Source organism: Natator depressus, chromosome 5 (assembly GCF_965152275.1).
Source record: "Natator depressus isolate rNatDep1 chromosome 5, rNatDep2.hap1, whole genome shotgun sequence".
Lineage (NCBI taxonomy): Eukaryota > Metazoa > Chordata > Testudines > Cheloniidae > Natator > Natator depressus.
Genome location: NC_134238.1, coordinates 124558190 through 124572988, shown reverse-complemented (window position 1 = coordinate 124572988; position 14799 = coordinate 124558190). Strand labels below are relative to the sequence as shown.

General features: G+C 41.3%; 1 protein-coding gene across 1 annotated transcript in view; it reads right to left on the bottom strand.

The window, feature by feature from the left end:
• RNF38 (ring finger protein 38) overlaps positions 1 to 14303 on the bottom strand; it is a 197048-nt gene extending 182745 nt beyond the window's left edge. Inside the window, exon 1 of the mRNA XM_074953573.1 lies at positions 13808 to 14303. Coding sequence (XP_074809674.1) covers positions 13808 to 14303 — 496 coding nt within the window. The remainder of the gene's footprint in view (positions 1 to 13807) is intronic.
• Between the last annotated feature and the right edge of the window lie 496 nt (positions 14304 to 14799).

The window sequence follows — 14799 nt, the reverse complement described above, 5'->3', positions numbered from 1 at the left end:
CATCTCCACTTACCTGTGGCTGATGCAGGGATCCCTAAAGCTGAAAGTAATAGGCCCCATTCTTCCGCTATTTTAGCATTTACCTAAATTTCTTCTCTAATCCTTAGAGTTTACTATGCCAATCACTGGTTAGCAATATAAGCATCTGCTCTCTTATGTAGATTAATTTGTTCTGAATCTCCTCATTCAATAGGAGCAGCCAAAACACAGGACAACCCATTTGGTAACTTTTGCTTGACATACAAACCCCTCAAGATTATTGTTCTGGACCACAAAACACAAGTGGCAGTGGTAGTAATCATTGATAGCATCTCAAAAATAGGAGTACCGGTCGTACTTTTGTCAAATCATAACCAGCCAGCATATTATAAAGTTACAAAATCAATAATAGTACACAAGATCTCCAATTAAAGCAATAGAATTCAGTGGACTGGCAATTTTTTCTCCTCTGAAACATCCTAAGTTTAGAAGAAACAAACAGATTACCTTTCACCACACTTCTTTAGACTGGAATCAGTCATTTGGAACAGTTATGTGACCCTGCTGGAATATCGCAACCATTCCATTTGGAGCCAGGAAGTACTTTTGCAAAATTGCAGCACAAGTACTATGGTCTAATACCTACTTCTGTAAGCCGTCTGTGTTCTATGTTTTGTGCTTTCTCCCATTCCTGCCCCAAACACTCTGTTGTAATGGAATTTCTAGCCATAGCCATCAGTTCAAAACAAAATATCATGAATTCAGATAGGAAGCCACAGACAAGAGATTGAGTTACTTATCTGAATGCTTTTTAAGATACCATACCCTTGTTACAGGTACTTCTGAAATAACAGGAATAGTGTCTAGGATTCAAAATCAGTTTACGTAGATCAGTGACTACTCCTATAGATAGAGAGAAAAGTAAATGGACTCTCCCATGCAAAAATAAATAAATCACCATCAGCAGAATTTCAGTTAAAATGGGTGATACGATTTTCAAATATGGGAATATCTATTCTGAATAGCTAAACTCTATTTTACAAGAATTTTAAAAAATAAATGAGAGAAGAGACTCCACATACACGCACACAATCCAGTCAGTTTAGCAAATCTCTCTTGCACTCAGAGGTTGAACCCACCTGTAGAAAGTGAACAGTCAAGATTATTATACCTTTTTATGATTTAAAGCCTTACCACTTTTTTTAAAAACTTCCTCCTGACCCAGCCAGCCAATTACAAAAATACCCAGACAAATCATTAGGCAATTCCTGTGCATTTATTTATTTATTTGGGTCAGTAATCTTAAACTACAGGTATCACAGGAAAAAGGAGTCTTAGCATTCCCTACTGGAGACTCTATGCTACACCCTTAAGAATAAGGGAATGACAATCTGACTTATCGGTCTATTTTAGGGACTGATATGTATTTATTTGTTGTTTGGCCTATGGTATGCCAAAATGGTATATTTAATCTAGGTTACTAAATTAAGATCACTATCCTCTCATATTATAAGAGAGCTATTTGCTGTTACCAGCTTCAATCCTATTCCGACCACCCTGTTACAGAAGTGTCATAGCCTCAGGAAGAATTGGAGGTAGAATCATCATCTCCCAGACACTTTTCTAGCTCAATCCCAGCCTGCCACAGAAAACAAGTTCTGTAAGGAAAGGGCACACAAAGATATTAAAACAATTTCAGATGGTCATTTATGCAAATGCAACTATAAATACGATCGGAAAAAACACCATAAGTATCATCAAATTAGATTTCCAAAGTTTGTTATCTCTGCAACTGGAAAAACAGAGGGGATGGGGAAGGGGAACTGTCATAAATATAAAGGGAAGGGTAAACACCTTTAAAATCCCTGCTGGCCAGAGGAAAAATCCTTTCACCTGTAAAGGGTTAAGAAACTAGGATAACCTCGCTGGCACCTGACCAAAATGACCAATGAGGAGACAATATACTTTCAAAAGCTGGGGTGAGGGAGAAAACAACATGTCAAGGTTCCTTCCCCACTCTGAACTCTAGGGTACAGATGTGGGGACCTGCATGAAAACCTCCTAAGCTTACTTTTACCAGCTTAGGTTAAAACTTCCCCAAGGTACAAACTATTTTACCCTTTGCCCTTGGACTTCCACTGCCACCACCAAATGTTTTATCCAGGTTTATTTTATTAGGAAAGCGCCTGTTTGGAAACGTCTTTTCCCCCCAAAATCTTCCCAACCCTGGCACCCCACTTCCTGGGGAAGGTTTGGTAAAAATCCTCACCAATTTGCATAGGTGACCACAAACCCAAACCCCTGGATCTTAAGAACAATGAAAAAAGCATTCAGTTCTTGAAAAGAAGAATTTTAATCGAAGTAACAATAAAAAGAATCACCTCTGTAAAATCAGGATGGTAAATACCTTACAGGGTAATTAGATTCAAAACATAGAGAATCCCTCTAGGCAAAACCTTAAGTTACAAAAAGACACACAGACAGGAATATCCATTCTATTCAGCACAGCTTATTTTCTCAGCCATTTCAAGAAAACAGAATCTAACGCATATCTAGCTAGATTACTTACTAAGTTCTAAGACTCCATTCCTGTTCTGTCCCCGGCAAAAGCATCACACAGACAGAGCGAGAGGCGCTTTGTTTTCTCCCTCCCCCCAGCTTTTGAAAGTATCTTGTCTCCTCATTGGTCATTTTGGTCAGGTGCCAGCGAGGTTATCCTAGCTTCTTAACCCTTTACAGGTGAAAGGGTTTTTCCTCTGGCCAGGCGGGATTTTAAAGGGGTTTACCCTTCCCTTTATATTTATAACAGGAACCTATCAACTTTTTTTAATCTACTGAAATTGAGCAAAAAGGAGTTTCCAGTTTACAAACTGTTCTACTCCACTGACATTATCTACACTTACTGAAGCAGCCTGTATTCACACAGGATTTATTTTCTTGCAGATGATGGGACATCAGAGAGTTAGGACATCATGCGTTCAGATCTGCTACTGAATGGACAATAAGAACATACTCCTTTGTTGGCAGCAGATTCCTAAATATGGTTGATATTCAAAGCATAGTATTCCCAGGTTCAGAGACCCTATCCTGTGCCTGGAAAAGGAGGAGTTAATAGCAACTCAGGTTCATGAAGGTGCTGCAAAGAAGCAGCTGCTCCAGGAACAAAGGGACTCGCCTGAGAGAAGGCTGTTCTTTGAACCCAGGACTGGGTAAACTCTGAGCCTAGAAACATCTGTGTGTTACATTTTTATGTTTGTTATCTGTTTTTCTGAGACCAAGAGATAAAATTTTCCCCAGGAAAGGGGATCTATCTGGCTGACCCTGCACTTTTGTGCTTTATTGCTTCGTCAGCTTACACACAGATATGCTCACAATACTTTGAACTAAGGAGCACAAGAGTATTATGATGGAAACCAAGAACAGTTTGTTTTGTTATATTACAAATTAATAAAGAATATTAGAAAATACACCAGAACATCAAGTGTCTTAAAAACAACTTGTAAAAACACTTTTCTGCTATTAGAAATGAACATAAACTAATGGGACACCCTACTGAATATATCCAAGTACAGTAATACAATTTAAAAGCTTATATATGTACTACATAGTGAGCAGTGAAAGCGTGCAAGACATAACAGACAAGACCAGGCTGGAAATTTTCAACAAACATTTAAAAGTTTCAATAAAAGAGGAAAGAATTTTCCCCATTTCTGTTACTAGCTGTAACAGACATCAGTGAAGAATATCCAATATAAATTTTTCTTGTTTATTTGTAAATTGATATTTCAGCTTATACCATACTGTTCAACAAACTTCTTCACAAATATAAATGTTACTGTCACACAGTCTTGATATATTTTTGTTACACTATTCTCTTAATTGGTTAAGAGCTTTCTCTCTCCCCTAAAATATAAAGCATTAAGAATTTCTGAAAATCCTGAAATGCCCTAATCCATAGGCATAATTTAAAGAGAATTATAGTATCTGCCATACTTGTTTTCCTATCAATTTTGTAAACATTTTTTAAAATATAAAATCAAAACCTTGCTTGAAATATAAATATACATGTATTAAAAATACACATGCAGTGTTTCTGCACCATGAAGCATCCATATGCTCCCATGGCTTGTGAGCCAAAAAGTGCAGCATTTTACTTCAAAACCTGCCTCCAAATTCCATGCACAAGCCATTTCTTCCTGCTTGGCTTTCTGCCACACCAACTTATAAGAGAAAAAAAGTGGTCCCACACAAGAGATCCACCAGAATATCTGCAAACTCCAAAAAGGCAAAATAGTTTGATTATGCAAGGAAGAAGCTAAAAGTACAACACATGCTACCGCAGGGGAAAAGAAAGTATAGCTCTAATCTTGCAAACATTTGCACAGATTCTTAGCCAAATCAATGGGACCACTCCCATGCATAAAGTTTCTATAGGATCAGGGACTAAGCTACTACAGAAAACAGTAAATTTATGCTCTGAACAGCAGGAACTTGCTATTGGCAAAATACATACACACCTCAGTTGACATTCATACACACAGGGCAAGCTGTAAACAGTGGTGAGGGAGCAGCACTTCACCAAGAACTGCCAGAGCCCTGGAACAGTTTGCTGCACCTTGCTACGTGTCGTCAGTTACTACAAATTTTGCCACACACGTAGTAATGAAGTGGTCCGTAACTTTCCCAGCACAGAACCTGCAATTCTATCTTTTCAATGAGTGTTACTGGCTACAACCCCTACGGGTTACATAGCCATTCTCCCTCCACACCTGGATGGCATGGTACATAACATACACAATCTTAGGCTATTCCTTTAAAAAATGTAAAAAGAAGCTTACACAGGGGAGTGTGTAGACCATGGGCTAGAATTGAAATTTAATAAAAGTCATGAAATTCAGAGTTAAATTCTGTCCCTTGTACATTTGCATTAAGACAGTGTACTTTAAGACATGATCATATGATATATCTTGTAATACAAAATACTACATATGTGCATGTACTATTATAGTGCAATTTCTTTGAACGGTTGTAAAGTATTTATTATTTGCCGACATTCAAGTAACATATTGCTCTGTTCAGTATTGTGCAATCATGCAAGGGAAGACCCTATTGCAGAGGTAGTCTATTTTTTGTCAAGATCCAAATTTCTCAGGCAAGGTCCAAACTCCAGAGAGAGCAATAAAAATCCCAACAATAATAGTAAGCAAATAAAAAGATTTTGGGGTCTGTTCAAAAGTGTCTGGTGGCCCCGATTTGGCCTGCAGTCCATCTATTCATTACCCCAGCCCTATTATAATGCATATATATACACAAGGAGGAAGAATGGAAATTAAGTGCAAACCTTAAAATAAGTGTACCTGACTTTTGTGCAATTAGAATCAAGCAACGTTGCATTAAAAGCTCCTTTTAGTTTGTTTTTCCCTTGGAAGTCTCCCGTGCAACTACTGACCAAGCCCAATGGCTTAATTTATGAGAGCTGAAAGATTACAACCTTCAGTAGAATAACGGCAAGCTGATTATTAAGCAAGAATCAAATCAAACACTATTATTAAGCAAGATCTGAAACATAAAAAACAAAAGGAAGTATTTCTTCACTCCTGCCAGAGGATGTTGTGAAGGCCAAGACCATAACAGGGCTCAAAAAAGAACTAGATAAATTCATGGAGGATACTGTCCCTAGCCTCTGTTTGCCAGAAGCCAGGAATGAGCGACAGGGGACAGATCACTTGATGATCACCTGTTTTGTTCATTCCCTCTGGGCCACCTGACATTGGCCACTGTCGGAAGACAGGATACTGGGCTAGATGGACCTTTGGTCTGACCCAGTAGGGCCATTCACATGTGCTTAAAAGCCTCCACATACATATTATCGGTCCATCTATGAAAGAACGATTCCCAACAAGACTGTTACAGGTGCTTGACAGCCTGGTGAACATGGGTTATCTTCGCTTGGGTGCAGAAGTTAGCAAGCTGTTTTGAAGTTTTGGGGGGCGGAGAGAGGGCATAGCTCATTGGTTTGAGCATTGGCCTGCTAAACCCAGGGTTGTGAGTTCAAACCTTGACGGAGCTATTTAGGGATCTGGGGCAAAAATTGGGGATCGGTCCTGCTTTGAGCAGGGGGCAGGACTAGATGACCTTCTGAGGTCCCTTCCAACTCTAATATTCTATGATTTATGAAAGTGTTATGTCATCAGTATGCTGATGACACACATCCCTTTTCATTGGGCCAAAACCAAAGCCACAAGTGAACCTTGGCAAGCATGCTAAAGATCAACCCAAATAAGAAGGTGGCATATTGGTAGCAGCAACTACAGGAGATGACAGATGCGAGCTCACTTCCTTCAGTTGGGGAGGTGGGGGCAGAGTATGTTTTAAGAAAGTGAACAACTAGACCATGCGTGTGTGTCAGCAGTTGAGAAAACAAAACACTCAGCATGCTCAAAAATACTTCTTAAAATACCTATAACTTTGCTATTTCAAAACCACTTCCCCCTCCTCCCTCCAAACAGGACAGAGAGCATGCATTTTCTCATTCTACATTATATGTCAAATAAGTGCTAAAAGAAAGCTATATTGTTAAGTTATCAGAGCACAAAAAGACTAACCAATAGTTCTCACCAGTTGAAAAAATGTTTTTCCACGTTTAGGTAGCGCAAACAACCAAATGGATATGTATTATGCTTTGTGCACACAAGACAGAAAGAGTACTTCAGAACAAGCATGAGAGATTTCAACCAAAAGGTATCTATAGAGCAAATAAAAAGCCACTGAAAAAATATGCACAGAATGGAAGTTCCATCTCACCTCTAACTGCATCAACAATGTATCACAATAGTAAGCCACAAGCATGAAGGAAGGAAAGTATAATTTAGTTACTAATTAAAGACCACAAACTTTTTAAGACTAGCCCTTTAATATCCTGTATTCTCACCTGTTCCATATAGTCCCCTCCTCCTTCTGTACTACACCTTTCAGGTTGGGCAAACTGACATTTTAGTCAAAACTCTCTCCACCTAAACTTCTGATTCATTTTAGAAACCAAACAAGAAACCACCTGTAATTCTCATGCTTCAGTTATTTTAAGAAAGAAGCTGAGGTTGCAATGGTATTAGTGGAACAAGATTTAAAACACCATCTTTCATATCAAATCATGAATTAAAAGATTTTGTATGCATAAGGGCCTCATTTTGCCAAGATAATCTTGTGGGTGAGAAGTGGCAAGACTAAAAATATAAAGAGGTAAGCAAAATCTTTCTAAAAATTGAACCTGTTCCCCCCTCCACCCCCAAGGATTTATATAATGTTCACAGACATGCTTATTAGTACTCTTGTTAAAGCATTTCTTCCTGCTCCCTTTGGTGACAAGACTATTTTTCACCTTAAGTATGTGCAAGCAGAGCATCACCCATAATATTTCTGCCTCTCCACCTGCCCCAAAGCACAACATACAGATAAACCAGAAAAAGTACAAAACCTTTTGCTGGTTTATCTTCTAAAGGTAATATGAAACTGGAATGAATTAGCTAGGAGTTCAAGCAACACATGCCCTCTTCAGACAAACTATGTCTCAGCAACAAGACAGACAGACACACACACACATTGGAACACCAGAATTTCAAACATATTAAATTGCATACAGGGAAAAAAGGAAGTTTCATAAACTAAACTAAAGAACAACAAGGAGTCTCCATGCATCTGAAGAAGTGGGGTTTTTACCCACGAAAGCTTATGCTCAAATAAATCTATTAGTCTTTAAGGTGCCACCACACTCCTTGTTGTTTTTGTGGATACAGACTAACACAGCTACCCCGATACTTAAACTAAAGAATGTACCCATGACTATCCAATCGTAAAAGGGGTACTGAATAATTATGGATAGCTGAATTTAGTCATTCAATCATCAAGGCGTTTTTCAGTGTTGCTATTAGACATTGGGTGGGCCTGAGCCTCTTTCAGATACTTTTGTTTCATTGAGGCTCTGCTGTATTTCATTAAATGACGTGTAATTGATAATTTTGTATTTTTCAACTTAATTGGAAGTACTAGTTTTTAAACCAAAAAGGATAGAGCCATTTAATTAATGCTAACTATAAGACACTAGGCCTGATTTTCCTTTCACTTACACAGTGGTAAAGCAGGCATAACTCCACTGAAGTCTATGTAGTTACACCAGTGTAAAACAAGCGTAAGAGAAGAGTCAAGCCCATTACCTTCACATGTAGCTTTGCAATAGTTTCCTTGTTGACAGAAGCACCTGACCCAGTCTTTTATCAAGTGTAGTCAAGATCCGGGGATGGGGATTTACACCATAGGTAAATACAGCAACCCGAATTTATTGTATATTCTACAGCTAACCAGTTTTCATGTTTCAGCTAAAATAGCTAGTAATATTCAGAAGAGACCTTTTTTGTACCATCCAAAATGGGCTGCCAGCACACCACAGCCCTGTCCTGTACCTTAGCAAGCTTGCATTGCACCCAAGGAGCCTGCCCCTCTATTGTTTTAGAGGCTGATTCTGCAAGGTCATTCAACTCCTACTTAAATCAATGGGAACTGAGGTCACTCAGCGCCTTGCTGGATTAGGCCTTCACTTGTTAAGCAACCTAAATTGATGTTGCACAGCAAAAGACATTTTAAAATTAAATACTTCCACTCTTCCCCTTCCCAATATTAAATAGGAGTATGTCCTATGGGATAGAAAAGACAGATTTTTCTTAATTATGAAAGATTTCCCTACTCTACCCCAGCAAGTATTACTTTCAGGGTATTCATATTCTGGTAACTGTAGCAATAGTGTGGTTTATGTCATTATGTTTGTCTGAAACCTGAAGAGTCTCTACAGTTATTTGTCTTGCAGTTTTAAAAAGAATGCACCCTAAAGTAGAGCCATCATGTTATCAGACTAACAGAATAATGGGAAATAAAACTGAAAAACATAAGTTTGTCAGTAGTTTCTGTTTGCTATAGGAAAGCAGCAGTAACTAGCCCAAGCAACTACCACCATCTCCTCTCCTCCATACTGTACCTTTTAATCAACTTAACATGTTCCGACAAAGCAACATAGCATATCTCTGGCCTTGTATACCATGTCTTCACAGAATCTTTTCCGAATTGAGTGAACATATTTATATTCACCATATATTAATAAATATTTAATTTGCTCAAGAAACTAGGAGCTAAGTGGGAAACTTATCAAGATGATCCATAGGAGATTCTTACGGAAAGGTGCATATTATCTGAAAACAATCATCATCATCATGGAAAACAAGTATACAAATTAATGTGTACATTTCCCAAAACAACCCCGAAATCTATCTCCCTTTGGCTAGGGGCATTAACATTCTTAAAAATATACTAAATGCTTAAACCCTTGAAATGGGTAATTCCATATACTGTGGTTAATTTATTTCTATTGAAAAGCTGTTTATAACAAGCACTGGAAATTAAAGATTTTAAAAAAAACAAACCCACCGTACTTTCCAAAGTTTTCACTAAATAATTTAGAGAACCCAAAAGGTAAATTGTAATTTAGCATCCAAGCTAGCTAATTTCTACCCAAAGATTAGGCTGTATTACACACTCTGGGTTTACAATTCTGAGCAAGTTCTCACTAAGGATTGCCGTCAAACTACAATCATTTCACCTAAAATACACTAGCCTTGAATATAAAAAGGTGCAAGAACAGATTTTTATCCACCAAATCCAAGTATTGAATGTGTTTCATTTATTATTACTAAGGAGATATCCTTGCGTTTTGCTCTACTTAAGAGGGTCATAAAGCTGTGAAGGAACCAGGGTAACCTAAGTAAGAAGACCCACATCTCTGAGCATGCAAGATTTAAGCATGACACTCCCCATAAAAATCACTGTAACTGCTATTCAATTCAAAAACAGAACCATACGTACTGCACACAGATAACTGCTAAAGGCATAAAAAAATTGCATGTGACAATCTGAAATTTATTGGGAGTTTTCAGTACTTAAATTGCAATGTATAGCATATACAGCTGCATCAGGCAAAATCGCTATGAATTGTAAGAGCTTTCCAACTCACTTCAATACAAATAATGGCAGCACTCTTACAAGCAGGTCCATCCCCTCACACCCTGCAGTTTTGCGTATGTTTGAAAACAGGCACTGATCTTTTGATCAGCAGTTTCAATTCCTCCAGACTAAAACTCTTAGCAGCTGCTTACTTATCTGCCCAAACAAGTATCTCCGACCACCCCTCATAATAATAGTCTTTGGTGACTGATGTGATTCTGTGACATCATTAATTTGTAGTTTTAGAACTATTCCATCTAAAATTGAAAAACAACAAGGCTGAAAATTGCAAGCAGCGTTAATTGATTTTAGTGCAGCTACCAGGAGTCAGCCAAAAGGTAGTTTTCCTAAGTAAAAACATTTCAGAGAAAAGCCACCTTTAAAATGCGTAGTCTACCACTCACTGAAAGTACTTTATTCTAATGTTGTTTTTAAGGTTCCTTCCTCCCTAAATACCACAATAACAAAAATAATTTTATAGATGGGAGCTTACAAAAAACTGAAGGTGAAAAGGACTGAAATTTTCCATTAAAACCACACCTCTCTTACAAACTGACAACCATGTCTCTACCTGTTCTCAGCTTTTTCACTTACAAGATATGCCTACAGTGACAGAGGTAACGCACTTTCCTCTAGTTCTGCCTGAAAGTGCCTCTTAAGATTAGGATCAATTTCCTGGATGAAAAGAAGAGTCAGCAGTTCAGCTCTGTTTTCCATTCCACTACCCATTTATTAATTTGACAATCTTGAATAAAGCCCTTTGCATCTGTTGACATGTATATTTAATGGGAAAACACAAATGAGAAACAAAAAAACCATACTTCACTAGACACGGGGGGGGGGGGGGGGAGGGCAGTAATTGTTTGCTACAGATTCTGGCAGTCTGTAAAATGTACTAAGTTTTCTTAATATTGAAATCTAAACATAAGTTCATAATATCGTTATTTCAATTTTTTGAGAACAGAGACTTGATTAAATAGCAAACTAATTGAAAACTATTACTTTCAATAACGTGACTAACAGAAAACCTTTATCAACTGTAAAACAAAACATTTTGGCACCGATTCTGCAAATGCTTCAGCACATGGTAGCAAAGTTAAGCATGTGCATAAATGTTTGCATAATTGGGGCCTTAAAATGTATTTTTGTAAGACTAATCAGTTTTCCACCAAAGTCTTGATCAGTAAACATAAATAGCCAGATTTTAAAAAAAAACCCAGCTTCAATTAGGCAGCTCCCTAAATAGGAGCTAATCTCTTTTGAAGAATCTGCCCTTAACACAGTTCTAAGTACTATTTTTATACACAGGCCCTACAAGCTTTCCTCACCGCAACAACTCTGCAACTATAGTTTAAATGAGTTTCTAAGCAAAAGGCTTTGGCTAATAAAAAAAAACAACAGCCTATTGCCATACACAACTCTGAGAAGAAAAAACATCACAGGCCCCAATCCTGTAAACACTTACACACATGCCTAATTTTAAACACCGAGGGGTCCCACTGAAGTCAAGGAGACCACTCACATGCTTTTAAGTGTTTGCAGTTTTAAGGCCTTAACATTTTTGCACCAAAATAAAGTTGAAGGGAGCAGCCAAAAACTATTCCTCACTGGGGTAATACTGTGTAGCCATTTTTAACAGGAAACAGTCATGACTCTTTAAATAAAATAAATAAATAAATATAATAATTTAAAAAGTGTCAGGTGTCAAATGCCCAATATAAAGTGGTAATTAAGAAGGCAGACAGTGTTTCCAAAAGAATAAGGATGTTTTCCAATAATCTCCACATTATGAAGATATACAAGAATTTAAGAACTTACCCATTTTAATTGGCATATTTATTAGAAATTAAGGAACGGGGGAAACATAACCTAAAGAGTTAGCCTCTGTTTTGGATTTACACACAGACACAGTAATCCTCTCCCATATATTTTCAAAACTAAGCATCACTCCTAACTGACTCATTTTTTCCCCAAAAACTGTCATTTTTTTCAATATTTATATTGAATAAAAATCAAAATGCTATTCCTATGAAAACTGATTTTCTGATGCCAAGACAAAAAGCTGTTGGACAGCAAAAATTAAAGCAGTCACAAATACTCATTAAAATTAAGTAAGAGTATTTTACACATATGGTTGCTAAAAACCATGTGTTATTAACACTAAGTCAGTTTTATTACCTAGTTGTTTCTTTCCCACAGTAGTCTGTGCTCGCCATGAACAATCTCAGAATCTCACATGGCTACCATGTTCAGTGGATATCCTTTGAGTATTATTATCAAAGTTCGGTTAAAGGATTCCAAGTCTATATTTAACAAAATATTGTATGAGGGCATAGCCACAGCTGAAGCCAATGTAAAGAGAAAGTAATCTCAAGTACATTGAAAGACCTACTATAGCTATAGGCTAGAAAAAATAAAGATGACAATATATTATTATATTAATAACAGATGTGCTATTTCAACTTCAACTACAGAGTCTCTACCACAATAGTATAATTTATAATTCTGCATCTGACATTAAGAAAAAAACCCTGAAACATCACAAATGATGGAATAATTTTAAATGCTTCTATCCTAACTTTTAGAATACAACCTACGTGGCAGAGATTACCCCAACAGAGTATATGCAGCAAGAGAATTAAACAGCATCCTTTGGGCAGAAAATTCAATTATTCCAGCATCACAAATATTGGGAGTACATATGTAAAGAGGGAGAGGAAATATCTCCTCCCTGCAGTCTTGCAGATTCCATAGATCCACAGTGATCTTGGCCAGTCTATTTCTCACTTTGATTAACATAAAAGTTTCAGTTGTTCTGAAAGTTACCATGAGGCAAAACTTGAATAAAATCACAACCAGTTTATTTACTTTGTTGTATTCTTTCAAGATACTTCCTTTAAAGTCATTTTCCTAGGGATCTGAGCTTCTCTTCTCCCTGTATGAGCTACTACTATGTCATTCTGGTGACTTATAACCTCACAGCTTCAGTCTGTGTGACAACGCTGTGAGTGTCCATAAGTAACTGTGAGCTCAGAGCTGAACTCGTCATCAGATCAAGGTTTCCCCCAGCAGAAATGGGACAGGCACAAACAGAAAACCTCCCAATTTATGTTGAGTGCGGGGTAACAAAATGCCTCCACACACAGAAGTCTCTCCATTTCTCTGCACCAAACTTCCCACAAGTAAGCAGAAAGCATGTTTAATGTCTTGATATTATAAACACCCACCCACCACGACGCTATACAGACAGACACATGTCATCTTCCCTATGGGGACTGATACAGACAGAGCGATTGCTTAGAAGAGCTAAGGCTGAACAACTCTGGAGAAGTGTTACAGATTGTGTCAACTTTGGGAAAACAAAGTGGGCTGCTACTCCTATGATCCCTTATGGCAGCCCCCGGCAACACCAAACTCTTCAGTCCCTATAACAACCCCCCCCCCCACCACCACCTCAAATCCCAGCAGCCTATCCCTGTCCCTGGAGCACTCCTAGTACCCCATAGCCCAGGCCCCCAGCACCGCATGTCCCAAGCAATGCCTCCCCAACCTTTCTTTAGTTCCCCTGTATCCCACCCAGCACCCACTCCCCCTACACCCCTTATCAACCCCCTCACATGCACTACTCCCCCCAACACACCCTCTCCCCGGCTTTCCCCCTACCCGTCTCTCCACATACCCCACTCCTCCTGCACCCCAATCACTCCCACCCCACCCTTCCCCCACATCCCCACTGGCCTCAGTACACCCCCTCTCCGCCCCCCAGGCGCCCCTTCCCCGTTACCTGGCGCGGGGGCGGCCCGTGGATGCCCGTGGCCGGCGGGGCTGCCTCTGCCCTGGCTGCGGATTCCCTGCTCCGGGAGGCTCGGCCCGTGGAGGGGCGGCGGCGGCTGGAAGTGCGCGGCGGCCCCGCTCATGGCGAGGGTGAGGAAGCCGGAGCGGGACCGGGAGCGGGTGCGGGGCGGCTCCAGCAGCAGGAAGGGGGCCGGCGGCGGGGAGGCGGCGGCGGCGGGGGCCGGCGGCGGGGACTGGAAGGCGGGCGGCAGCGGCGGGGAGGGGAGGAAGGGGGCGGCGGGAGGAGCCGCCGCTCTGCCGCTCAGCCCGGCTGGCGGGGCCGCCTCGCCGGCCTGGCCGGGGGGATCCAGGCGCCCGGTGGCCCGCGGCTCCTCGGCGCCGGCGGCCCCCTGCTTGGCGGGGTCCCGCTCCCGCAGCCGGGCCGGGGGGAAGAGGCGGGCGTCGGGCTGCGCCGCGCGGGGCTGCGAGCTGGCGGCGATCGGCATCGGCTCGCCCGGCCGGCGGGGCCGGGGGGCGGCGGGGCCGGGGGGCGAGGGGGAGCCCGCCGGGGAAACTTACTTTGCGGGGGGGGGGGGGGGTTGAAGCGGAGCCGCGCAGCGGGAAGGGACCGGGGGGGGGGGGCGCCCGGCTTGGGGGGGGCTCAGCCGCGCGCGCCAGAAAACAAAGGCGGCTGCCCGCCCGCGGTGCCCCCTCCCTGCGAGCCGCCGCGCCGCGGAAACGAAAGCGAAGGGCAGGCGAGGAGCAGGGGGTGGCCGCTCCGCCGCCCCTCCCGGCGGCGCCTACTCCCGCCTGGCTCCCCTGTCCGCCCGGCGTGCGTCCGCCCGCCCGCGGCTCCCAGCCGCCTTTGTGTGCGCGTCCCTCGGCCCGCCTCCGGCCTGCTGGGGGGCGCCGCCGCGCCCGGGCGCGGGGAGAAGTTGCTGCTGCTGCTGCCGCCGCCGCCTCCGCCGCCCTGGGAAAGAAACTCTGGGCTGGCTCCGTCCC